The sequence below is a fragment of the Anser brachyrhynchus genome (genome assembly GCF_964034855.1).
Source record: "Anser brachyrhynchus genome assembly, chromosome: 9".
NCBI lineage: Eukaryota > Metazoa > Chordata > Aves > Anseriformes > Anatidae > Anser > Anser brachyrhynchus.
This window is the reverse complement of record NC_137703.1, coordinates 13,029,431-13,056,836: the sequence shown is the minus strand read 5'-3', so window position 1 is coordinate 13,056,836 and position 27,406 is coordinate 13,029,431. Positions and strand designations below refer to the sequence as shown.

At 36.3% G+C, this 27,406-nt stretch overlaps 1 protein-coding gene across 6 annotated transcripts in view; it reads left to right on the top strand.

Annotated features, from left to right (window-relative positions):
- The window catches only part of ATP13A3 (ATPase 13A3), a 59,205-nt gene that overhangs the window by 31,575 nt on the left and 224 nt on the right, over nt 1–27,406 (top strand). For 3 of the 6 annotated variants that reach the window (XM_080604837.1, XM_080604838.1, XM_080604833.1), the window contains 25 exons: nt 90–162; nt 890–1,021; nt 1,995–2,174; nt 3,044–3,201; nt 3,860–4,048; nt 4,982–5,043; nt 5,621–5,771; nt 6,238–6,354; nt 7,932–7,949; nt 8,047–8,200; nt 8,295–8,415; nt 9,159–9,283; nt 10,104–10,282; nt 10,746–10,868; nt 10,951–11,030; nt 11,835–11,877; nt 11,973–12,082; nt 12,931–13,027; nt 13,867–13,939; nt 14,827–15,004; nt 15,689–15,876; nt 16,941–17,029; nt 17,462–17,542; nt 20,923–21,012; nt 22,510–26,894. In XM_080604837.1, coding sequence (XP_080460963.1) covers nt 90–162; nt 890–1,021; nt 1,995–2,174; nt 3,044–3,201; nt 3,860–4,048; nt 4,982–5,043; nt 5,621–5,771; nt 6,238–6,354; nt 7,932–7,949; nt 8,047–8,200; nt 8,295–8,415; nt 9,159–9,283; nt 10,104–10,282; nt 10,746–10,868; nt 10,951–11,030; nt 11,835–11,877; nt 11,973–12,082; nt 12,931–13,027; nt 13,867–13,939; nt 14,827–15,004; nt 15,689–15,876; nt 16,941–17,029; nt 17,462–17,542; nt 20,923–21,012; nt 22,510–22,707 — 3,009 coding nt within the window. In that variant the 3' untranslated portion in view covers nt 22,708–26,894. Of the gene's footprint in view, nt 1–89; nt 163–889; nt 1,022–1,994; nt 2,175–3,043; nt 3,202–3,859; nt 4,049–4,981; nt 5,044–5,620; nt 5,772–6,237; nt 6,355–7,931; nt 7,950–8,046; nt 8,201–8,294; nt 8,416–9,158; nt 9,284–10,103; nt 10,283–10,745; nt 10,869–10,950; nt 11,031–11,834; nt 11,878–11,972; nt 12,083–12,930; nt 13,028–13,866; nt 13,940–14,826; nt 15,005–15,688; nt 15,877–16,940; nt 17,030–17,461; nt 17,543–20,922; nt 21,013–22,509; nt 26,895–27,406 lie in introns of those variants that run through there. The other 3 variants (XM_080604834.1, XM_080604836.1, XM_080604835.1) reach the window with 3 other exon arrangements.

The window sequence follows — 27,406 nt, the reverse complement described above, 5'->3', positions numbered from 1 at the left end:
TCGTAATTTTTGCTTGTAGAGATATAATGTGCATTTAGAAGAAGAGGAGCTGTGCTTCGAAATAATGACATGTTTTCTTTCCCTTGTAGCAATATGTTATGTTACATGACATGGTAGCAGCTCACAGCATTGTCAGGGTTTCTGTCTGCAGAGGAAATCAAGGTAAATTTCACAGGTGTTTGGACTGTTGAGTTTAAATTGCCCATTACGTGTGAGTGTTATCATATCTGTTCTTTGATCAGCTTGAAATGTTTGCATTTCTTAGCAAAACTGCATGAGAAAATAAGATCTTGTGAAGTGGAATTGAGATAGGGTAGTCATCTGTTTAGCGTTATTCTTCTGGATGGTATTTTTAGAGACTATTGGGTTTGCTCTAGATGAGGTGCTTTTCCTGTTCTCATACCTGCCATTCCAGGTATGTGGTTATCATTGTAATTTCTTTTTTGGTCTACAGAATGTGCATGCTGTGGGTTTCCATTACATTTTATTACACAGCAGAGGCTTCAAATTAATTTCTGGACGTCTGCTCATTTGGATGCTGCAGTAGCCAAAGATGGTTAGGCTGTGATGTGAGATTCCATTTTGTAAGGCATGCCTTTGTATTGGACTTCTGTCTTTACAATGAACTTTATTGCTAATATTTTTTAAATGATCTTGACTACTTTTTTTGTTACGATGAACTATACTTATGTACTCTAGGGTTTAATCCCTGATAAAACTGGTTTTATCAGTGGCTATTGTTTGATCTTTTTAAAAACTTTTCATAGTGCAATTAATAAAGTGGAATAGAATCTTATATATCACCACCTGGATCTTATCTGTGAGGATCTATTGGGTTCTGTAGCTGGTGGCTATTTTCAGGTAAAATTGTTTGTGTTCTGATGCTTAGAAATAGAAGAAATCCTTTCCACCGATCTTGTGCCTGGAGATATCATGTTGATTCCATCTAATGGGACAATTATGCCATGTGATGCAGTACTTCTCAGTGGTACTTGCATTGTAAATGAAAGCATGTTAACAGGTAAAGTCAATTTGGTACGCTTTTGTGTGGCTAAAAACACTATTTCATATCTGTGCATGCTTAGCTTGCAGCGTGCTCTAGTAGAAGTGCTTATGTTGCTTCAATTGTGTATGTTCTTGCAATTAGTTACACTCATAAGTACTTAACGTATTTATGTGTATCTGCAACAGCTGCCTGGTAGAGCTTGGCAACTCCAAAAATGAGTGGTGGTTTCTTGTTGAAAAGCTTTCTTTTTAATGGTATATCTTCCTGCCTCTTGACTTGGTGTTCTCAGTGCAGATTGAATTGTGCAGTGTGTTTCTGTAGAAAATTTTAGCACAAACTTTTTAACCACTGTCAAGAACGATGGTAGCGAGTAGGCTTTTCTGCCTACTTTTTCTGCCTGTTTTTATAAAAACAAAATAATTATCTCAAGTTGGTGCCTGTATATTCTGAGACCAGAAACCTGATGTCACTGCAGAACAGCTTGAATGAATAGAATGGCCTTTTTGTTATTCCTAGGATAATCTGTCGAAACTGGCAGCGTTTAGAAAATTGTACTTCAGAGATTGTGCATTTTATCACATTCAGTTCTTTTAATATATTTGAGCCTCTTCCTGCTGCTAGCAACAGATAAAATTGTTGTCCTGGTTTGAATATACTGAGTCACTAAAGGAGCTCAGAATAATTTCCATCAGCTTCTAGTTTTTCTTACTGAAGATGGGGTGATGCATTGCAGTAGAAGGAAGCTTGTTCTGTTTTTCTCTGAGCTGTATTTTGCACTTGTCTAATTTGAAGTAAGGGTTGGGTAAGGAACTTGATGAGCTGAGGTTAATAGGTGAAGGATTGTCTGATAGTTTGCTGTAAGGAAGAAGACTTCTTCTGTAAGTCTGTATCTGTGCTGAAGTGAAATTGTATTGTTCTAATTGAAGTTGTGAAGGGAAAAGTGCCTATTCTTATTTGACTTTGCTTATAGACTCCTTTTCCATTTAAGGTGAAAGTGTTCCTGTCACGAAGATTAACCTGCCAAATCCTTCGGAATACCCCAAAACAATGGGAGATGAAATATACAGTCCAGAAGTGCACAAGCGGCATACTTTGTTCTGTGGAACCAATGTAATTCAAACCCGTTTTTATACCGGAGAATTAGTCAAAGCTCTAGTAGTGAGAACAGGTATAGACTTTTAAGTTTACCACTTGTTAACCTAATACTCAGTTTTCTAGGTGTATGTCAACTGATACTTCAGTGTATTGTGTTGAATGTTGCTACGGGTGGATCAATAACCCAATTAATGTGATAAATGTCTGTTAGAACAGTAACAGAGCTAGATAATGGTATGGGGAGTATCAGCTGGCAAATAGGGATGTGAATCAGTCTCCAGCATTAATTTTAGACCCAGCTTTGTGCGTTTTCAAGCCCTTTAGAAGTTTTTTTTTTTTTAATGGGTTGGTTGAACTATGTATGCCTCTTTTCAAAGGCTTAGTATACTATTGGATTGGCTTTGTGGTGGACTCCACTTATTTTAATGGAGTCATTGACAACACAAAATGCTATTCTTGGTCCATGGTTTTGTCAAAGCACATAACGTTGGCCTAAAATCTGCTCTGTCTAGCCCTTCTTACAGAAGTGTTTACTCATACTAATATTTTAAAGGTTTAGCTTTAGATAAATGTTTTTTCTATTTAAAAACAATTATGCAGGCTGCAGTAGTTAGGGATTCTGTTTTACAAAGATGGTATTCAGAAAAAAATCATGAAATAGGATGATAGTAAACTATAAACCACTTGAATGTTTACTGCCCCTGTAGAGGAAGAGTTGATTTACATCAGCTGCATGTCTTTGTCACAGGAGAGGAGCACTTAGTATGACATACGTGTACATTTTTGAAGCACCTTAATTATAGTATTGCAAAACACGTTACTGTATGTTGAAAAAGTCTCAATGAAATGAGTAGCTTAACGGATTCATTGAAGACTTTAATATTTTTGAATAGCTTTTTTTCTTGTTTATACTTCTGATAACTCATTCATTTTTGTTTCTAGGCTTTAGTACTGCTAAAGGACAACTTGTTCGTTCCATACTATATCCAAAGCCAACTGACTTTAAACTCTACAGAGATGCCTACTTGTTTCTCCTCTCTCTGGTAGTGGTGGCAGGCATTGGGTTTCTTTATACGATTGTCAATAGCATCTTAAATGAGGTATGTTTTTGTTTCACTATATTCTTGTCCAGAACCACCTTATTTTAAAAAAACATTTGATTATGATTTCCATCACACTTCAGATGATGAGAAACAATTAGATCTTAAGTGAAAATGTCTTTGCTTTATTTTCTGTTGATGGAACAAGTAAAGCAAGCTTAATGAAAATAAGATTCAGTAGAAAAGCAGAATTTTGGATATATTATGATGAAATTTGAGTTTGTTACCGACCTGATCTTTTCTTCCTTTTTGGACGTAAGATTGCCATCTGACTGATAATCAGTTGGAAGAAATTGTGTACGGCAAATCTAAAGTATGCTGTGGGTGAAGAAGTCTCATCAAGAAACTGATAATTGATTAGTTGATAACTTCATTTTTTTTTCTTTTAAGTTTTTGCATTATTCATTTGCTGTTTTAAAGTTTTGCAGGGAAAAGAGTGGAAAGTTGAAGTTATGGACTGTGTGTATTTTAGGACTGGATTATCATGGTTGATACTGAGTGGGTGAAAGATGTGCTAGTTTTCTGGGCACTCCAGAACCCACTATGCTAGTGAAAGCACTGCGTAGATTTTGCTTTTGGTAACGGTGATGTAGCGCTTCATTGAGACAGTGACACTCTTGAGTGTTGAGTTCTTCATTAAATTTGACCCGTATTGCAGGTTCCAGCTCATACCATCATCATCGAGTCTCTTGACATAATCACTATCACGGTGCCTCCAGCACTCCCTGCTGCCATGACTGCTGGCATTGTTTATGCACAAAGACGGTTGAAAAAAATTGGTATCTTCTGCATCAGCCCACAAAGGATAAATATTTGTGGCCAACTGAATCTCGTGTGTTTTGATAAGGTTGGGTAAACTTTGTAACTTTGTGTTGCTACCTGAAAAGACAATGTGTAATAAAAGGGATTTCGTATATGCTAGTAACTACAGGGAAATGCATTACTTCTGCATAAGTTAGGTTGCTATTGTCCTTTTAACTTCCAAGTATTAAATGTTTAGCATCGGCTAACTTAATTAATTTACAGTGTGCTCTAAAAAGTTTTTATAATATGCAGTTTGTGTTTTATCTCAAGACTGCTAAGTCCTGACTTACTGGCGACCCAAAATTGCGAGTGTTGTGGATTTTAAGAGCTTTTATTTTGCACACAGGCTTCTTGAAGTCTGAACTGTGAGGCCAGACTTGTTTCTCATTTACATTTATTTCAATGAAAAGCCAATCCAGTGTATTATTATTATTATTATTTAACAGAGACATGATTGAAAGACAGTAATGCCACCATCCAGAATCCACTGGTTTCTTTCATAGAGATTTTTATCTGAAATCTTAAATATCCAAACATAATTTATTATTTCCCTTATAAATATTTTTTGTAATAGTGTTGTAAATATATTCCAGTTAATGTTTTAACTATGTAAGAGAGTAGTACTAAGGGTTAAGTAAGTCTTCTGGTGCCCTCACCCCCCAAATACAGAGATGTTGAGCTATTGAGTGTGGATTTTATGGATCTGTTTCTTGTGTCCTGCCCCTAAGGTGGGGCACAATTGCTTTGAATGTTTTTTAAGGTATTTAACAAAGTTGGAACTTAATTACTAGCAAAAAAGTTAGGCAGATATTTGTATCTTCTGTCCTAAATTCTTGATTTTTAAGTGAAAATGAAATAAAACATTGTTCAGATGTAATATGTCTCATTAATTGTAAATTTTTTGCTCTGCCCAAGGATAACTTGGTTCTGAAAGCTCTTTTTTTTTTCTTGCCACTCCCCTTGGTTTGTTTTGCAGACTGGCACGCTTACTGAGGATGGCTTGGATCTTTGGGGAATTCAACGGGTAGAAAATGCTTGGTAAGGAGAAAAGAGTTGATAGCAAATTTGAGACGTAGTTGTGCTCTAACAGCCTCAGCAGAATAGAATGGAATATTCAATGTGATCAAATGTTTGTGTTTCTGCAGTGAGCTATAGAAATGCAACTGAAAATAAGATTGAGATGTACTGAAAGTTATAACTCTTAAAAAGCTGAGGCAGAATTTAATTGGTTAAAATCTGAGATCCTGTTAATTTCATACTGCAGAAATGATGCAGTTAAAGTACAGCATGTTTCCTTAATCCTACCCTTTTAACTCTTGACTTTTTGGGCTGCTGAAACAAATTGACTTAGCTAATTGAATTGCATATAAAGTGCTAAGAAGCCTTTGTACAAGGAAATCAAACTACAGTGTGAGTTAACAGAATTTTTGAGTGAAAGTTTTGACTATTTCTGAAGATTCCAGCGCAGAGTCTTAATCTGTTTTCTGTGATGTGTAAAAATAGAAGTGAAGAGACTTGTACAGTCAATTCTTGTCTGTTAATCTAAACAAACCTTTTGGATTGGCTCATACTAAATAATTATGGTGCTAAGTATATTATAACTTCATTGTTTTAGTTTCCTTTTGCCGGAAGAGAGGGCTTGCAGCGAAAGTTTGCTGAAGTCTGAGTTTGTTGCTTGCATGGCAACTTGTCATTCGCTTACAAAAATTGAAGGGGTACTTTCTGGGGACCCACTTGATCTGAAGATGTTTGAAGCAATAGGATGGGTAAGTGTCTCTTTTCTTCAAGAGAAGTAGCATAAAGTCCAGCAATCTGGTGTTTCCTGCACTTTCAAATACAAGATATGTCGTTATGTGACTTTGAAAGCCGTAACTTAAAAACAGTAGGCTTTTGAAAATGCCTGTATGTCAATGTGAAAAGGAAGTCTTAATATGTAAGTGTTGCTAAATTTTATTCTGTGCAACAATTCATAGAAATGAGAGCCTCTGAACAGCTGATTTTACTGCTTTCTGATGCTTGGCAAGATTTTACTGTATATAATAAAAATGTAAAATAACTAAGTGGATCTCAAGTTAACTGCTGAATTAGAACACTTAACACTCATGGTAAATCTTGTTTAGAAGGATTATTGTGCCTTGGGCTGATTTCCAAGGCTGTTGTTTTCCTGAAAATTACATTATGAGAAAATCAATGTTAATGAATGTATTAAAAATAACCAACTAATTCATACAGATTTTAGAAGAAGCAACAGAAGAGGAAACAGCCCTTCATAATCGAATCATGCCAACAGTGGTTCGACCTTCAAAACAACTTTTTCCAGAATCCAAGCAATCAACTGATCAAGAAATGGTATAAAAATTCAAAGCAATTTGTTAAATTAAACTAATCCTTTGTGTTTAATGAATACCTTTTACTATATGGTGTGCTCCTGGATGATATAATTCAAACATTATCAGAACTGGGATTTTTTTTGATGGCAAAGATAGAGAAAACATTTAATCTGTTGTTGAAGATAGTGCATAAGTATATGGCACTTTCAAGATGAGCAGACTGATTGCCAGCACTGTTACCCTTATCGACTGGTTATAAGGTTATGCTGGTTATGCTTTTTGAGCCTAGGCATTTTATAGTTAGTATCATTACCAAATTCTTAATGTGCTAATAAAGTACTTAGGTGTGCTTACCTTGCATCTTCAGTTAGAATAATGTTTTGTTAAAGTCACTGCATGGTATGGAATTTGTGCCACCCCTGTACTTTTAGAGATGGATGTTTTAAGTGCTAGGTTAAATAAAATTTACCTAGCAGATTTTTTGTAAACAGGGAATTGGAGTGAGTGACTATACACAGATTATGACAGAGTAAATTAGCAGGAGGGTATAGCAGGATGGTTGTTCTATGAGTCTTCTCCTGCAGTGGATAGAAGCTTGTTCAGAACTCAGCGTACGTGCACAGCAGTCGTTAACGTGCAGTAATTGACAAATTATGAACATTCTTAAAATTTACTACATGATTTTTCTGTGGTATAAATCAGCAACCATGGCCTCATTCTGAAATATCCTGGTACTTCTATAATTTAGCATTGTGGTTTAACCCAAGCAAGGAGCTACGTACCACACAGCTGCTTGCTTGCTCTCCCCCAGGCAGGATGGGGGAGAGAATCAGAAAGGTTAAAAGTGTGAGAACTCGTGGGCTGAGATAAAGACAGTTCTGGGTAAAGCAAAAGCTGCATGTACAAGCAAAGCAAAATAAGGAATTTGTTGCTACTTCCCATTGGCAGGCAGGTGTGCAGCCGCTTCCAGGAAAGTAGGGCTCATCACATGTAAAAGGTTCTTGGGAAGACATACCATCGCTCTGAATTTTTCCCCCTTCTTTACCTTAGCTTTTATTGTTGAGCATGATGCCACGTGGTATGGGGCATCCCTTTGGTCAGTGTGGGTCCCCTGTCCTGGCTGTGCCCCCTCCAGCTTCTTGTGTACCCTCGGCCTGCTGGCTGGCAGGGCAGCATAAGAAACTAGAAAATCCTTGGCTCTGTGTAAACACTGCTCTGCAACAACTAAAACATCGCAGCGTTACCACAGTTTTCATCAAAAATTCAAAACACAGCATCATACAAGCTTTTACAAAGATAACTTTATCCCAGCCAAAACCACGACATTTGCACAGGCTAAGCAGACACGGGTTGGACTGTGAAAGGTCTTGAAATTTCTAATCAACAAATCAAATTCTGATATGTCTCATTTAATCTAAAAGGTACTAAATAGATGTAGTACATTCGTATTCAACTTCTATGAAATCCATTACAGAAGCAGTGCAACTATATTGGGAATGTTGTATAGATTCATTTATTTAACGTTTTATGTTTAAATACTTTGTATCTGGAAAAATACTTCAAAATATTTACAATAAATGTTTCTCTTTTTTTTAGGAATTGTTTGAGCTTTCAGTAAGTATGATTTTTCAGTTAAGCATCTACCTCTCTTCTTATTTTTTTCAGCATTTATGTATATAACCTTTTTCTTCTTCTGTCCCATATTACACAGACCGGTTATGAGATTGGAATTGTGCGCCAGTTTCCATTTTCTTCAGTTCTGCAACGTATGTGTGTAATAGCAAAAACTCTTGGGGAAAAGAGAATGGATGCTTATATGAAAGGTGCCCCTGAAGTGATTGCCAGCTTGTGTAAGCCAGAAACAGGTAAGGAACAAGCTAATGTTTTTTTTTCCTGTGTAGCTCAGCTGTAAAGTGACTAATTTTAATAACTCTAAACTTGACCTTTTTTTTTTTTAAGTTCCCATTGACTTTGAAAGTGTCCTGGAAGAATACACTAAGCAGGGCTTTCGAGTTATTGCTCTTGCTCACAGAAAATTGGAGTCTAAGCTTACATGGCACAAAGTTCAAACTATTAATAGGTAAGAGTGATTTCACTTTATTTTATTTTTTAGCTAAGTAACAGGCTTTAAATGCTGCATGCTTTGTGTTAATCACATAAAGTTTACTTTGGCTTAAACCAATTATTACTCTTCTTTAGCTGGCTTCTGTCTTGACATGTTGTTCTGTGTATTCATTATACGTGCTCTGCTCAGAACCTAGGAATTTAAGATAAGGTGTTAAAATCTACAGTAGCAGTGGAATACATGAGACCTGTAAATACACTGAGTTTCATGTAAAATAAAATTAATAAGTCGCTTTACTTAGTGTATATTAATCTGTAGCTTTGGCAATGGAATTTGGTGTCTTTTTACGTTAAGGTTCAGCTAATTTGGAAAAGAAATTAGCTGTGCATTCTAAACATCTTAAAATTTGGTTGTAAATGCTGTTTCAGAGCATTTTTTTCCAGTAGTAACCTTTCTTTTTGAGAATGTAACTTCTAGAATGAGTTCTCATTGAAAAAACATACAGTTATGCTTGAGTAGAAACACTGCTTTTTTATACTGTTTTTTGCTTTTATTTTAAATTTAAACAAAAGAAATGAGTAGAAGTGAATGAGAATGATGGTCTCTCTTGGGTCGCTTTTTATAAAGTGAATTCTTCACACCTTTTCACATTAAAATAAAAATTTCTCTTTAATTTGATAACCAGAAACAGGTTCTTTAGACTACATCGAATAACTGTAATTCTTCCGATGTTCTTCTCCTTGCCTCCTTTTATACAGAGATGCTATTGAAACCAACATGGATTTTATGGGGTTAATCATAATGCAAAACAAACTAAAGAAAGAAACCCCTGCTGTACTTGAAGATTTGCGTAAAGCCAACATTCGCACTGTCATGGTTACAGGTTAGCATGTAAACGTTCATATTCCAAATATAAAAATTAGTCTTTTTTTGGACTGACTTATTTTAATTCTAAGTGTATGAAGTAAAATTTTAGTGTCAGTAGGCTGGGATTATCCTGTATGTATGCAAGAATGAAGTTTGGAAACTATTGTGAAACTATTCAGACCTTTCATTTTGGTTGAAAGGTGTTTTGGCAAGTCAGAGGCCTGAAATCAGTAAAAGGGGTTAATTCCAGTTCTACTTCATAGAATTCACAAGTTACTTTGTATTGAATTGAAGGGTGAAAAATCTTTGGAGGTCTTTGGTCTAGGGGAAAGTTCAGGTCTAATCTCATAACTAGCCTTGAAGGGGAGATTGAACTTCATGACCTCCTGAGGTTTTGTCCCTACTGTTTTGACTTATGTTATGGTAAGTCACTCTGGATTTTTTGTAAGAATAGCTTCTTATCCTGCTTGTGGGCTGGGTTTATCTGTGCTAGGTTTTCCATGAGATATGAGCTTTGGCTTTTTTAAAATCACAAATATTACAACTTTGGAACAAATTTATAATGGGTAGCAACAGGACTGTGTTCATTTTGCATGACCTATAACCATGTTTAAAAAGGCGTGATGCTAGTGCAGGGGAGGAATTTAACAGATAAAACCATGACATCTGTACCTGTAGACTTGTTTGGCCCTAAGGGTGTTACTGGTACGTTCAGCAGTTGTCCTCCTCCTGGCTTAAAACTGACTTTGTTACAGCTTTTTCTTTTGTGTTAAATATCATTACGTGCTATAGATCCTTTTTTAACTCAAACCTTTTACAATGCAATTATTTCACAGGGGATAACATGTTAACTGCTATCTCTGTGGCCAGAGACTGTGGAATGATTCTACCTCAGGATAAGGTCATTATTGCTGAAGCACTACCTCCAAAGGATGGGCAGGCTGCCAGAATCAACTGGCATTATGCAGATACCCTTGCAAGATGCACTAGTTCATCACCAGCCATAAACTCAGAGGTAATTTGAGCATTGTTACACCCTTAAGAGTATAAACAATTAGTTTTCCTGTTCAGTTTTTTTCCCTTATTATTATTCCTTTAAATAGGAAATCTGCCATTAAGTAGCAACTCAAAACTGTTGTACTATTTAACTTACAGTTTTTAAAATATCGAGGCATAGTAAAATAGCTTGAGGAGCTACTTTAACTTCAATAAGAGATTTGACATTGTAGCTGTGCAGAAGGTTTTTTCCACATTTCAGTCTGTCAAGACTGCTTTAGCTACATGTAGTGGAAACGTGGCGCCATGTATTCTTGTTAGTAAATAAATGCTTTAGTTGTATGAGGTTTTCTTTCAAGTACAACTTTGGGAAGCCTGCACTAGGGTGGTATCTTGAGGAATAGTCCTATGTGTATTGTCTTGAAATTACAAAGTACCTATTTAAATGCACTACAGCTAGAGATTTAAACTACTTTTGATAGGATATTCCAGTTAAATTGGTCCATGAAAGCCTTGAGGATTATCAGATGACCAAATACCATTTTGCGATGAATGGAAAGTCATTTGCAGTGATTTTGGAGCATTTTCAGGACCTGGTACCCAAGGTGAGCATTTTACTTGAATGTGAGCACTTTTGATGGTGAACAGACTGTGTCCTGTAAGCACTAAGAAATTTCTGTCTTCCAGCTTGTGTTACGTGGCACTGTGTTCGCTCGCATGGCACCTGATCAGAAAACTCAGTTGGTGGAAGCTTTACAAAATGTAGAGTAAGTATTTCTTCGAGTATAGAAAAGGATGGTGGGTTATCCACATACAGGGTATTTGGTGTGATGAGGAGAAAAAAAAAAAACAACGTATGCTGATAACTCTTATATCAAATGAAAGACTGGGCTAAGATCACTTCCCAGGGTTGGTAAATAAGCCTATTAGCTGACCTAGAATGAGAGTACCACCATCTACTGGTTAGCTGTGGGTATCTAAGTTGTGTGAGCTTCAGACTTTTCATTAAACTTTGTGTTGAATAACTAAACTGACTAGCATGTTTATTTATCTGATTGTTTGGCTTAGTGAACAAATGGATCAAACTTGCGTATTAAAGAAGTACTAATGGGATGATTTCCATTCACTTACTGTCAATATATTGTCAGTCAGCGTCAAGGCTCAAACTGTTAACCTAGAGACTGTTACTCCTTTAACTACTTCTTTCCTTCATGATTTTTCAGAAGCTTTATTTTATTCTTTGACACTTGTAGGATTATTTTTTTAAAAAACTTCGTAGCTATACAAAATAGTACAAAAGTCTGTCCTGCTTACAGTAAAGATGCTATAGACCTTCTCGGAATGATAGAGGGCTGATAGCCAGGTTAATCAAATGAATAATGAGTAATATTACTTTTCAGTCTGCTTCCTTATATGTATAATAGGAACAGTAATTGCTTTTAGCACCAAGAATTATTTGTTTGCACAAACCCAGAGCATGTCAAATAATACAGAAGTATTTGGTGAAGTGAGTTAAGCGTAGTATGATTAGGGAATAGTCCAGAATCCTAACATCTGTTTGTTTTTTATAGTTACTATGTGGGCATGTGTGGTGATGGTGCAAATGACTGTGGTGTAAGTATTTCTATTTTGTGTGTACAACTGCTCAGTTAAGTTTTACAGCTCAAAGCATGTTTTAAAATGTTCTCTATTTCAATACTAATTGGCAGGCGCTAAAGAGAGCACATGGTGGTATATCTTTGTCTGAACTCGAGGCTTCTGTGGCATCACCGTTCACTTCCAGGACACCTAATATTTCCTGCGTGCCAAAGCTGATCAGGTAATGCCACTTGCTGTGAGCTTAAACGTGTCTCTGTAGCTCATTCTATTTACGCCGTGTTAGTATATATGTTTGATATTACAGGAGGTCTATTTGAAGGAAAGGTCAAGCAGTACATTTTAAGTAAATGTTTCTTTACTGAAGGTACTCTGAGTAAGGACTTGTAAAAGTATGCTTTAGTATTTTGTTTTAAATCCTTTAGTCCATAGAAAGCTCATTTCTTACAGCATGAGAGAGGGTTCTATGTGTTAGTACTTAATTTGATGTCTTAATGACTACTTTAGTTTCCACAAAGGCTGTGTGTAATTGCAAGCAATAAAATTCTTCCTATGTCTTTGCTTTTCAGCACCATATTAAATAGAAAAAAAAATTCCTAGGTGGAGTTTGACCAATTTTGATTCTAGAATTGTAAGCTAGATAATAATTTTGGACAGAGGTCCAGAGAAGAATCTAATTTAATCTATGTGGAACTAACGAAGTAATGAATATACAGAAACATTTCTGAAGTCAGTAGTTGTGACTGCATGGTCATTTAATACATGTAGTAAATTTATGTTACACAGAAGCATTTGCAGGCCAACCTTCATTTCAAAACCTCTGTTAGAAAGCCATGTAAAAGCAGAGAACACTGCAGGATGGTGGTGGCTCACTTCAGTGGGCATACTAGCGACTGTATTTGAAATTGTACCATTCTGAACCCTGTTTTTTCTGTCTGAGCGCTTGTCTTCAGTCTAGTGTCACTCAGAAGGCTTGAGGATACATTTAATTGCAGTTAATGTTTTGCTAAGTGGAGTGTAACTGCTTGCACAGAAAGCTTTCAACTTATATGATTGCATTTGTTTTGACAGGGAAGGTCGTGCTGCTTTAATAACTTCCTTCTGTGTATTTAAATTCATGGCATTGTACAGCATTATCCAGTACATCAGTGTTACTCTGCTATATTCTGTAAGTATTTAATTGTGGTTAAAGCACAGTGTCAATGTATTTCAGATTCAAAAGTTCATTAAATATTTAAGAAATAGTTGCAAGTTTCTTTGCGAATGTGCAACATTCACATTCTAAAAACTGTCTTTGGATTAAAAGTAATGTTAGTCTCAGCATTGTTTGCATTCTTTGTGCTAACTGTTGGAAAAACACGATATATTTTAAAAAGGCAATAATTAATGCCTGTGAATAGAGTCTCTACAGTTGGAGTCCAAATAAGCATAAAAGTTAAATATACATTTTTCAATTACTTAAAAATGGTCAACATTTTAAAATATCCTAGCTTTATTTAAGAATGGTATGATCCCTTTAAGCAGGGATTGAAATAGAGCAGCTACAGATATAATGTTAGGAGGGAGAAAAAGCAAGCAGTATTTCCTTTTAATGCGATTAGACTCTCAGTATGGCATGTGACCTGTTTAACTTGGATCACAAAATACAAATGGACCTTTGAGGTGGAAATTTTGACAACTGTGTGACTCCATACGGAAGTTATGGTATTTAGAGAACTGTATGCCTAAGCTAATATTTCATGGGTTTATAAGATTCAGTAATGTAAGTTGTAATTGAAACAGCTTTCAGTTACAAAAAAGCTTGTGCACTTTGAAACTGAAATTTGCATACCTTCTTAATCTATCAGTTGTAGAGTACTCAAAATTTGCAGATAAAGGAATCCAGTTTGGCAAGAGACTGCCTGATGTATAGAGTAAAATTTAAGCAATTGATGCAATGAAGTTTCTCTGTAAGATACTTCTTGGTGTGAAGAAATTACCAATGTTTCAGTTGTGGTTTCTGTCTAGATCCTGAGCAATTTGGGAGACTTCCAGTTTCTCTTCATCGATTTGGCAATCATTTTGGTGGTTGTCTTCACTAGTAAGTATTGTGCTGAACTACCCCTGCTGGCTTCAATGAAGCAATTTTTATGTGGTCAGATTCTCTTTAACATTTTACTGTTCACTGGAATAAGCACTGGGTTGTGTACAGTTAAGGTGTTACAGCTATTACAGTATCTGCATTTAAAAACAAACTAACTAGACACCAAACCTCCGTATTGGATCAGATTCAGCTGATGTTTGTGAAATGTCCTCATGCAAAAAGCAGGTCATGGGCATGAGCTTAGAAAAGTAGCTCTTTACAGTACAGGAAGTCACAAATCTTACCTGATGTGAGGAAGCTGTTTTTGGAATCCAAAACAGTAATTGTTCCAACATGATCTTTCTCAAATGTTTTGACTTCTTGCATTTTTAGTTGAACTTCTGTCCAGAAACTGTTACACTTGCAAACTATTATCTGGTGAAGTATTTAATTCCACATACGACCCTGGCACTCGTTTCATCAACTAACAGCAGAATTCTGTTTTTCGAGTTTAATAGAAATTGCTGCGTTGAAGCAATGGGAGACCAAGATCAAGGAAGCTAGCTATAAGCTCTTGTGCGAAACAAATGGGAAGTTCACCCTAGAATTTTATGACTGGCATATCTGGAGTTTGGCCAGACGCACTAATTCCTTAAGTCTTATGGTTTATATTATAGTCTTGTGCTGCAAGGAGTAACTGGCCTATATAAGGCACGGTGGCATTAATCTAGGGATGTATAATCTTTTCCAGGTGGTCTCTCACTCCTAGTTTGGGACTATGCAGGTAAATTTCCAAAGTGTAAAGCTCTAGAGGTCATCAGCAAGTCATTTTAATTCCACAGAATGTGAACAGGCTAACTGTTGAAAGCCGTTATGATGCAATATATATTTTTTTCTTTTTACAGTGAGTCTGAACCCTGCTTGGAAGGAGCTTGTCGCACGAAGGCCTCCATCAGGTCTTATCTCAGGTCCACTTCTGTGTTCCGTTTTGTCTCAGATCATCATCTGTCTTGCTTTCCAAACCTTTGGATTTTTTTGGGTCAAACAGCAGCCCTGGTATGAACCTTGGACAACAGAATCCGAGTAAGTGTTTCAGTGATGCTGTATGTGATATAGTAATGATCAGAAAGGGGTCATCAGTAATGCTCTTTCTTTATCTACCTACTTTGGAGATTTTGTACATTAAACTTCTGTATGGCAACTTGTTAGTCTACTGATCATTTCTTTTTGTTAAAAGCATACTAATAGATAGGAGCTATACAATGACTGAGATGCAGGATTGGGTCAGAGCCAGACTGCAGGGTCTGAAGACTCTTCATCTTTGGGACAGTTGAGATTGAAATTTTAAGTTCATAGTTCAGATCTACTTCAACTTTATAATATAAAGTTTTGTTTTCCTGTTAAAGTTCCAGTAAATCAAATTCATATTTCTGAAAATGAAGAGGTGTTTTCATTTTAATATTTTTTTCTAGTTTACAGTATTTTCTTACCTGTCTTCAGAGTCTATCCACAGTGACAGTCCCTATACAGTTCATGTAGTGAACTTACAAGCTGGAAGCATAAAAGAACTTGAAGCACAGAATTCACAAAAATTGTTACTTCCCTGCCACAATCTTGAGTTTAATTCTCATTATGTATAGTAGGTGTTCACGGATATGCTTTTTTAACTACTGCAGTAATTTGTTCTGCCATTTCTTTTGTTAATGACTACAGTTCAGCCTTGTTTGCCTTTTCTCCTTAACTCAGTGTTAAATGTTTGTGTTGTAGTGCGTGTAATATATTGGATGCCACAAACACCAGCTCTGCACATGATGGGAATGAGACTCATCAAGATGAACATAACATTAAAAATTATGAAAACACAACTTTGTTTTTTATATCCAGCTTTCAGTACCTCATAGTGGCAATTGTCTTTTCTAAAGGAAAGCCCTTTAGACAACCATGCTACAAAAATTGTAAGTCCTTTCTTATATACAGCTATATAAGATGTTAGCTTATTATATACGGTTAAGTAAAACTCCAAGTGAATTACTTTACACTTACTCATCCATGGCTTGCTTGCAGTTCTGATGTGCTGCTTCAGCAGGAATAGGGTTCCTAGAAGAACATAGTATAATTGTCCTCTGGTAATCACAGACAGAAATAAGGAAGTATTAAACAATGGTGTAATAGTTATTTTGTTTGTATAAGACAAGAGTATCTATGTCTTCAAAGTTAATTATGTATAATATACTTTTAAAGAGAATGCAGCTGGGAAATGCTGTAAGCGCAGGCAGGGCCATGGCACTGTCTGAAGTTTTCTCATTGACTCATGGCATTTCTGGCAGGTTGATAAGACTGAACTCTTTGCTTTTTGTAATAATCTAATGTTAAATTGGTTGGCCTGTACGTTTGCGGTATTTGCTTGCTAATGTTCTTATAATTCTGTTGAAAAGATATCTGGTATATTTTAATAATCAGCTGGCTAGTCTTCAGAATCTTGAACTCATTACTCTGTTTTAAGCTTAACTGTAACAAACTGGGAAAAACTGCTCAGTAGAAAGTTGTGTGCTTAGTTGTGGTCTGTTAACAAATACTTCTGTTTACCTGTGACTTATTGCATAACTAGAGACAAAGATATAAGGCTGTGTATATCTGTATATCTATATATATATATATTCCAACAATAAGGAGAGGATAAAGTACTTTGGGAGAGGGATAATGGAGATACTCAGCTGAAAGCTTGCTGTGAATTTTCTCCTAAATCACTCTGGCTTTGTGGTCTTAACCTGTTTCAAAAGAAAAACAAACAAAAACGAAAAGAAATAACAAAAAAAATCCCAACTCTTGCAAGTAGATACTTCAGTCCTTTTTTGTTCTGTCTCTATGAATATTAGCATAGCTTGTGTTGTGGAAAAAAAGTATCTTCATGAGGTTTAGATGCTGATATTTAGAGGGCAAACCTATGATATATGTAAGACCTGTCAAACTCTGACTGCGGGATGGTCTGAATAAAATGTTTTTTTTTTTTTATTTACAGTTCTGTTTGTTACTTCTGTGATAGTTCTTTATGTATTCATATTTTTCATCATGTTGCATCCCGTTGAATCTATTGACACATTTCTTGAGGTAAGATTCAGCAGACATGTGGGTATTTGTACTTCTCGGGATAACTGGCTGGCTGCCTCTTGAGCAAACTTGACCCTTTAGAGTTTTAATTTCTAATCTCTGGGGGAGGGGAGGTAATTTATTCAAAATCAGGATGTAGAGACACAACTGAAATGCTTAAATTAGCATCCCTCTTTTTTGATAAAACTTCACATTGAATTTTCAACTGGATGAGTGTTTAAAGGCATTAAAATGTTCTCAGGGAGACAAGAAGAATGAGAAGCAATGTAACCTAATGGACTTGCATTAAGTATTAATATGTTTTAATACATCTGGGTTTATGTGCATATGTAGTTATATATTTACATGTGCATATGAATCCATAACTTGGAGTCAGTTTTGAATAAGTTTTTAAATGTTTGCGGTGTTAACCTCTGGCAACTTTTTTCACAGCTCGTGTGTGTGCCATACGAGTGGCGCCTAAGAATTCTCTTCATTGTTATCATCAATGCAGCTGTGTCCGTGTTGACAGAGGTAAGAAATTCAAATGGAAAAAAAAATACTTATCAAGTGTTTTTCTTAGGGGCTTGGTTTGTCTTTTGTTTATAAAGTTTCTCTTCACATAACATCAGTGGAAGTGGACCACTGTTTTCTTTCTAGATTTACATTTCTAAAAACATCCTTCCAGGCTGGATTTAAGGTGTCAGTGTTTTCCGTGTTACAAGCATAACTTTAAAACCCTTTTTAGTCACAAGGAAAAACTCAATTTATTTCAACTAGTTCATACAAGAATACTCTCCATATTTATTTGCTGCATTAAATCAAGTCAGAATAACATATTACTATATAAAATCATTATGGGAGCCTATCTTCATTCAATTGGATCATAAACATAGCTTAATGTTCAGAATAATGCAAGTCTGTCTATATAACTTGATCTGGTCTAAGTGCAGAAGTTTGTGCAGATTTGCATTTTTTAGCCCTGATCTTGTCCAAAGTCAGTCATTCAGGATATTTTAACCTCCTCTTCTGTGAATCAAGAGTTAACATGGGCAGAAACACTCCCTGCCTTTTGTCCAGGTACACCCATGTTGTTTCTGAGAATCTATGTTAAAAGAGACACATCTTCTAGGAAGTCTGGATGCAAAGCTAGTCATTTATTCCTGTGGTTAGTTCTTCCTGATAAAATGATGCCTTATTTCCAACCTGAATACATTTGGGTTTTGGTTGCAGCCATTAGTTATTGTTTTTCTTCTGCAAGATGAAAAAGCCTTTTAACATTATCTAGTACTTTACAAGTATACATTTTTACTATATAATATTATTTGCACCTTCTAGTCAGTGTTTCTATTACGATGTGAGAGATTGCTATCAAGGTAACCAGCATAATGTTTGCTTGGCTCATACCACTTTGGCCTTTGAAGATTACTACAGCATTAATACTTTTTCCAGTTGACCAAGTTTTCCCTTCTGTTCACATCATTAAAAGTAACATCAACCAAAGTTTTGAGGATACTTTAATAAAAGCGATCAAGGCTTTGAGATCAAAATGTGTTCCAAGTATAATGTGCAATGTATGCTATTACATTCTTCCTGATAGGAACATATATTTCATCGCTTTCATGTAAGTGATAACCTGTCTTTTCCAAAAGACGTGACAGTAGATACTAAATTATTTGGCCTTTGCCTTGTTGTTCACAAATTTATCTTTCTTTAATGATCCTGTGCCTTTCTAAGATTTTTCTGTAGTTACTTTAACCCTGTTTGTGATGGAGCCTTCCCTTAATGTTCCCCTTCATGCTTCCATTTTTTTTGTGCTACTAAACTCTTAGTTTTCTTCTTTACCTCCCTTTTTGTTTGTTGAATTTTGTGTATATTGCCATCTCTGCAAATATATAGTTATTCTGCAGAATCATGGCTTTTTGGTTTTCTGATAAATTGTAAACCTCCTAGACTGACTTTTTTTCCCTTCCCTCTTCCCCTTCCCTTTCTAGTAGAAAGTCTGATCTAGCACAGTGTGTTCCTCCACGTATTAGCACGTGTCTCTTGAGGACAAGTGATTCTCCTCTGGCTTAAATGTTTGTAAGGTTCTGCTCCTGGGCCTTGTTGGTAGCCGCATCCACCTGTAAACTTTGGAGTTCCTAGTATGCATGACCTAAGCAATATATTTCCTGTAAAGCATTGCTTTCACAAAGTATTTCAAACCCCAGACTCTCTTCTTCCTCTGCAAGTTTTAGGTGGTATCTTACAACATTTTAGTTAATTTCATTAGCAAAACTGGTGGGATGATTTGTCACATTTCTTTATGTGGAATTTCCTATTTATGTTGTTGCCCATGCTTTAGTAGCGGAGTAGAATTGTAAAATTTGGTTTTTGTGACATTAATTGTTTGGGACATGCTGCATTTGACTTAAAAGCCTGTTTCTTCCACTTTCACTGCTATCTTAGTGCTTTGTTTAGTCAAAGAGAGGGGACTCAACAGCTCCTCTCAATTTAGTGTCGTTGGAAAACTTGCTTAGTATTCAAGTCCTGTCTAGTGATCCTCAAATCCCACATCTAGTTTTACAGTGCACACTTCACCTTCCATAATTTCAGCCTTCTTATGTCCCACCTTTTGAACTGTATTTGTCCACCTCTAAGTGTACTACTCTGGGCTTCCTGAAGCTTTTTAATGTGGTGCCAAGTCATTAGCTCCAGTGTGTCATGTAGAAATTGCAGTCTGTTTCGTTCCTTTGCGTCCAGCATAGCTCACTGCCCTCCTGGCCTTGTGTCCCTGCCTGCATTTTCTTCTCAGACTTTTCACTACAGAACTATTGCGTGCAACAGTCCACATTCTAAGTATTAAGGAAAACCTGCTCTTGGCATATTATTTTTCTTTCAACAATGGACTGTGTAGGTGTATCACCTATACTTGGTTCTGCTCAGGCTAATTCTTTGGTAACTGCCCCTCAAGTGCCTCACAATGATGAGATACAGGGAAGGATTTGATCTCTTCTTCTGTCAGGCTTCCCAGTTTGACACTTTTGTCCCTGCTTCTGTGTAGTTTTTCAGTTGTTTCTACAGCAGGAGTTATTTCCAAATGTGGTTGTTACAAACCTATTTACTGAAATGCTGTGTGAAGCTTTTGCTCCTTCCATGTGGATGCCAGACTAGATTTGCAACATATGCACATTGTTTCTACCAGGTATTAAAGCCCATTATAGAAGTCTAGTCAATCAGCTCCGCTTCTTCAATGGCAGAAGTCAGTCAGATGTCAAACACAGATTCTGTCTGAAGATCAGAGAGTCATAGACTTCAGGCCTGTATGGCTAGATTTGTTCAAGGCTCTGAAGTGCACCCACACAGTCATAGGAAAATAACCAGATGTACAGAGCGTACTGTTCGACTTCCACCCTCTTTTCCAAAATCCGGAACAGTTCCTGCTGGTGAAGCTTCCAGAGCCACCAGAATTCCTACTGATGGCTTGGCTTTGCCACACGAAAAGCTTTTCTGTGAAAGCCATGGGTTTAAAACAGACAAAGCACAGCTATAGGATGAAGTATGCTGTAATGTTAAAGATGGTTTGAGGGGAAATGGCTTTAAGGACTAAAGTCTCTGGTGCTTCATGTTTGTTTTTTTAAGAGTACTGAAGCACATTAACAATGTGAATTAATGAATTTTACTTGTATTGGTGGATGCAGTTTTGGTCGTTACTGCTATTGGTTTAAAGTATGTGTTCATATTCTTATATCTCATGTCAGCACTTGAAAATGTTTATCACTTAAGTACTGACAAATAACGTAAGCTCTGTTTTGCCTGGCACTGAATTAGTCTATCCTTAACACGCTATTTCAGGTTTTATTTGTAATGTGCACACTAACAACCAATGATCATAAACTTTTTTAATTCTTCCTACTCACTGCAATGTCTCACAGACTGTCCTCCTTGATATGATCCTTTGGAAGGTTGTGTTCAATCGAGACAAACAAGGAGAATATCGCCTCACCATACCCCAGCCGCCTCAGGTTGGAGACTAGTTTTTTGCTGTCGTCATTTGAGTGCATGCACATTAATTCAGTTTTGTCTTTTTAAGATCTATGTGTTTGTTGTTTTATCTTAAGATTGTTTAGATTTCTCTAGCTTGGATATTAAAAGGAAAGGTTTCTGGTTTCATATTTCTCTCCTTGTTGACACAGACTTTAGCTCTGTTTTCCAAGAATCAAGAAGCAAACCCAGAGGATGGCCTTTAAGACTTTCCCCACTTCATCATCAGTTTGCATGTTAGCAAGTTTTGTTTGCATTGTCGCAGATCAGCATGATAGGGCTGGAAGTATCTTGATTTGCATGGAAGCAGAACTGCTGACTCTGGGTCTTACCCAGTTCTTTATTAAATTAATTTGATTTAGTATCTTAGAACACTGTGAGCAGTAATTTACAGCAGGTAAAAATGAAACAAAGAAGGTGGGTAAGTTAGAGTACTTTATTACTACCCCAGGTGGTTTAGGAGAATTCACGTCTTAGTTTCTGCTTTTCAGGTGACCGTGAATTTTAGCTGAGTCTGCCCCTCTGTCATTAATATGTGAACGAAATCTGTGTGAATTATGTATAAACTAGCTTTTTCTTTTTTAAGCCTCTGACTTACTGCTCTTAGCGGGTTGTATGTGTGTTCTTGCTAAGCATTACAATGGGTTATTCTGTAGCACTAAATTTTATTAAATGTATTCACTTCAGGAGTGTGTTTGCCTTTTTGAAGCTGTTGAAGAACATGTTGATGTGTGGTCACTGAAGAATGAAAGTTACGCTTAAGACTCTGATTTGGTTTAGATCGCCGATTTATATTCAGAACATGAAGAAGACCTTAGAGAATGTCTCTCCATTAAAATGTCAGGTGTACAGACTGTAGGTGCTGTCTGGGAAGTGAGAATAGTCCAGTCCTGAGAATGAGGAATAGTGTTTTTCTCCAGCTAAATTACATGTATTGAGGATTGAGAGAATACTGACGTTCTGTAATTTGTCTGTTTTAATAAGGATTTTACCTGCCTATGGGTCTTCTTTCCTATTATTGATGCACTGTCAGGTCTCACTGTATCAGCAAGTTAAATTCTGCCTCTTGTGGCTGGCTGGATGCCTTCAACTAAAAAGAGTTTTGAGACTGAGAATTTGACTTAATTTTCTGGACTAGGTTGATACTCTTCAATAGTAACATCACTTAATGGTTGTTGTTTTACCTGTATTTATTTAAACTATTTTAAAATATGCATGAAAGCTGTTGGTGACCTTAGATGTTGCTATAATACAGAATACTTGGATTTTCTTAGTGTTTTTAAAATGTCATTGGTACTGCATTATAGAAGGGATGACCCAACGGAAGAGCTTCTTTACTATATTTTCTACATCCCACGTGACAATGGCACAGTAACTTAGAAACTAAAATACTAGATTTTTTTTCTAGTGATTTACTGTATTGTTGCATTATTTTTTTTCTATGATAATCTAACTTTAAAATATGTTCACTTCTGCAGGAGGCTGTGGATCGCTGTGGAGTCTGTTTCCTTTCTTCCCTGTTTGGTTGCAGAGAGAAGGCGCCAAAAGCCAAGTATATGCATCTAGCTCAGGAACTGATGGTTGATCCAGAATGGCCACCGAAACCCAGAACAACAACAGAAGCTAAAGTACCATCCCAAGAAAATGGTTCATATCAAATCATCACTTTAACGTAACAGTGGATCTTGGTGGCATGTATCTTTGTAGTATTGAGAAGAATGTAATTTTAAAGCTTTATTTGAAATCGCAGTATACTAAATGTCAAGTTCTAATGCAGATTTTTCCAACTGCTTCATCTCTCTGAATACAAAGTTCAGAGCCAGACATCTTACGGATATACATTTTAAAAATGTAGGTTACTATAGGCAGAAAAAAAAGATTGTGTTTCCTTCTACCTTTCAAATTTCATTATTCCTAAACAAGATGCATCTGAAGATTTAAACTGCAGGGCAGTTAAAAAGGTTCACTTTATTTGCCTGGAGTATCTTAACCATTGTTCTAACTTGCTTACCTGGGCATGTGTTAATATAAGGTCTATAATGTAATGGTTTCATGATAGTACTAGAGGCACATAATAAGCAAAACCTTGTCATACATTTTGTTTTGGTTTGTTTTCTGTTTAATATTCACTGCTGAAAAATTTTGTGCCTCAGAACGGTTCTAAAGTTTTGGTGTGTGTACCTCTAAATTTGTCCATGCTAGTAAGGAGTGTTTCCAGGTATAACGTTTGGATTTTAGTACTTCAGTCTGCCACAGCAGGAACTGGAAATGCTGTAGAAGCAATATGCCCCATCCTTAAGAAGAAAGCACATTGCTTTCAAGTGGGTTCTTAGCTGCTTTTCTAGCTAAACCTGAGGAAGGGCTTCAGTAGACTTCAGAGGAGGAGGCATTTGGCTACACTCTTAAAACTGTTGGAGAAGGAAGGCTGGAGAATATAACACTTCATTCTGTATCATGTTTTATTACATTTAGCTATGCATTTCTCCACAGACCTTGCTTTTGCCAGCAGAAGGGCTGGTTTATCACTTTGTGGACCATGTTTTATTTGTAAATCTTAAGGTAGTTTTCCTATATTCCTGAAAGTAGCAAGGCCAGAGTTACTGCTGTGTGTGGGGTGGGGTGGGAGGAATATTTTCACATGCCCGTGCTTGGGATTTGTGCATGTTGAGAACATCTGCATTTCAAAGAGTCTGCCAGCGTCTTAAGCACTATATGTAGCTGTATAAAACAAAACTAAGAAATAATACATGAGCTAAAGTCTGTCTTGCTGCAGAGCGATAAGGCTTATGTCGACATTATTTTCCAAAAAAAACCACATACACACAAAGTTGTATCACTAATAATGCTGCTTAAGCACTTTGGATAGCGATACATCATTTTGCCATTAGGTGGTGTTAAAACACAAGACCACTAGAAAAAATAGATCTACAGCAATGTAGAATAGGGCATCGTCTTTACATGCAAAGTTTTTAAGTCTTTTTCCTTTTTTTTTTTTTCAAAACCACAAATTACTTATTGCCATCCATCTTCAACTTGCTAAACTTTCAGAAAAATCTTCTTTGGTGTCTTTGGGAAGATGATAAAAGTACTGACTTCTGATCAGTCTGTTCCGACCAGATAAAACTGACTTGTTCAGTTTTCTGTAACATTTGGGAAGGGATCTTGGATCCAGATGAGTTGTGATACTTTAGAGACACTTTAAGGAAGGAAATTGGGTCCTTTAGAGCACTCGTGAAGAGTGGAAGGAGGGCCCTGAGCTCCCTGACTAGCTGGGATTAATTTGAATTGTGTGTATTTGGATTATATTTTATTTTTTTAATTCCTGTGGAAATAATTCCTTTCCAGAATTGTTCTCATAAGTGGAATTTTTCAGGTCAAGCCTAATTTCCTTGTGCTTTTCTGTAAGATAGTATAGGCAGCATCCCCCACCGCTCATGTTATGGTTTCTGCAGTGTCGGACATACTGTGCCAGTGGGGAATTTAAAGTGGTGCTACGTGGTTTGGAAGACTTTTTTCCTGGAACTTGGGGATTTAAGTTGTTAGCACTTGCTGCTCATAAATAGTGTGCTTATGTGCTATCCTCCAGTCCAGCTGTTGACTCTTCCTGATTTTTTTTGTTGTTTGTTTTCTCGGGGGTAGAATAGGAAGAAGGGGGAAGTGCTTTTCTTAGCATTCATTCAGCAGAGCGATGTACAAGCCTTGTTAGCCTGGCTTCTCGGGGTTATTAACTTCGGACAGCATTGGTAGCTTTTAAGGGGTCTGAGATCATGGACTCGGATAAACTTGTTAATCATGAACTTGAGTCAGTTGGCTGATTTTTGTCAGTGTTGATTTTATGAAATATTTGTAGCATGGAATAATTGATGAAGAATTCTTGGCTGCGTAAGTAGTATTCAGATTTAAAGAAAAATAATACTTTAATTGAAAACTCTTGTGAAGCTATGCATCTTGGACCTGGGAGCTGTGACTTATCCTTAAATGCATAAGCTTTTTTTTTTTTCCATTTCATTTCTTTGATCATTTTAGCTTGGTTGTTCCAACAGAAAGTGAAAGAAAAAAAATCTTCCCCTCTAATATGCTTTTGCTTAATGCTTTCTCTAAACTGGTAATTTCTCTCAGCTCGTTTGTTTTCTGCAGCTAATCTTTCAATCATTCTAATTCATTAGACTTATCTACAGGGTGAAGAGGGAACAGCTTATTAAGGTGGGCTTGTCTTCAGAGAACATGTTAGGGCACTCAATTTAAAACCAAAATTGCCAAGTGTCTCCACTTGTTTGAGTGGTTAATAGGTCATGAACTTACTAAACTTGAAAATTTTGCAAATGGGAGTTAGCTTCCTCAAGGTTTGCATTCAGAATTAGTAAAAAGTTTTTGAGGTTGCGTGCTTGAGCTGTGACCTATTTGCTTCTGACGTTTAGTCAAGTATAATAAATCAGCTTTTCCAAGAATTTTTCTTCTTGCTGTAAGTTCAGCCACAGAATGAGCTTTTGCATCTTCTGCAGTTACTGGGATCGATGCCTTCCTGCCCAAAAGCTGAGCTTGGCCACCTATAATTTTTCTCATTTTGAGCAATTTAGTTTTTCTGGTTTTCAGAAATGCAACAAACTAGATCTGAACTAGCATATTCAGTTTCTGCTTTGAAGTAAGATGAAATTCATATTGTAGTGAAAAATCTCTTCACGTGTTCATCTTGGAAGTCTGAATTCAGGTGAACAGACCAATTTAGTGAGCTCCACTAGATACTTGGTAGACATTTTTCTTCCTGCTGTATATTTTGGCCTTACGTTGAGGAGTTTGATTTATTAAATTATTTGTGTATGCAGACTTCAATCTGTACGTATTTTGCTTTGATGTATTAGGATTTGTAAATATTTTTTTAAAAAATTAAATATTATTTATGCACATACATAAAGGACTGGTCTACCCAGCAAAGCAATTGCTAAATAATAAATGTTACTTTTTAGAAGTAAATTGCAAGATCATTAAATTGTATATCCCTCAGGGTTATTTTTAAAGTTTTTTTTCCTGTTCCCTTCAGATTTAATTAGCAGTAACTAGTTTCATGTAATATAGAACTAAATCTACTGTAAAAAGAAAATGCTGCGAATAATGCTTGAATAGAAATGGCTAAAACACCCACAGAACTGACTGGCCATATTCATTGTAACTTTAAATTGGGAAATTTTACTGTTGCACTTTTTAGAAGTTGTTGGATTTTTAATTCTATTTATTTTTTCTTTCTTCATGAAGGTTGTGCTGAACAGTCATCCCAAACTGGGTAAAAAAAAAAAAAAAAGAAATCCTGTACTGTATCTGTGTATACAGTACAATACTAAGCAGATGTGGAGTCCTTTTTTATGCTGCAAATTTTTAATGCTTATGTTGGTCATCACAAATTGCGAGAGCTAAAGTTCTGTAGGATTTCTCCCATGAAATTCTGAATTGTAAACTTAGGTTTTTGTATGTCTAAGGGAAAGCTGTGGGTTTTTGACAATTTTTAAGAGTCTTGAATATGTTGATTTTATACAGTAAAGCTTCAGGTTTTTAAAGCTATTTTCAACAGACTGCATCTTCTTTGATAATTATGTGAACGAGAAACTACTTAGTTTGTCGTGAATTTCTGAAGCCTAACACAGATAAAAAGATTCATCGTTACAGTGCTCTCTAGAAGCTCAGCTTTGTTTTTATTTTTAAATCTGAACTGATACAACATCTTTGTATTTAAAATATGTATTGCTGCTCTAGAATGGTACCCTGTTGTCAAGAAGCATACATAAAGAACTGTACAATAGAATTGTAAATAGCCTTGTAAATCATTTTTGTGACTGAAGCTCTTTGAAAATAAAATTAAAATGAAAAGATATTTTAACTCTTTTCATTAGTCTCATGAAATTGTTTTTAATTACTCTTACACAGTAAGATCTACTCCAAAGCTTGCTGCAGAACATAAGCTTACTCCCGCTGCTGTCATGGGTTGTGTTGCTCAGTGCCTCTATTTTTGAAGATAGGGGTGGTGATGTATGTATGCCATGTGTTAGCAGTGCAGGTGGGAGCACTGCTCTTCTGCCGTATGGTAATAGCAGCCTTAATTTCACCTGCTGCCTTATGAAAGCCATTTTAAAGCCAGACCTTTTACACATGATAGAGACTTGTTCCTACCCTCTGCCATCCAGATAGTCTTTCTGTTCTTTGATGCCTGGGAAGTATTATCTTGCAAAGGCACTTGAGTGAATGATCCTGGTTGTGAGCTGTCACTGTTGTCACAGTCATCTTCACAAAAAACACACAGAAGTAAAGACGTCGTTTCCATCTTGCAGCTTACCTTCGTTTAAGCACTCATTATTTTCAACTTGAAGACAAGGCGTTTGAAATGCC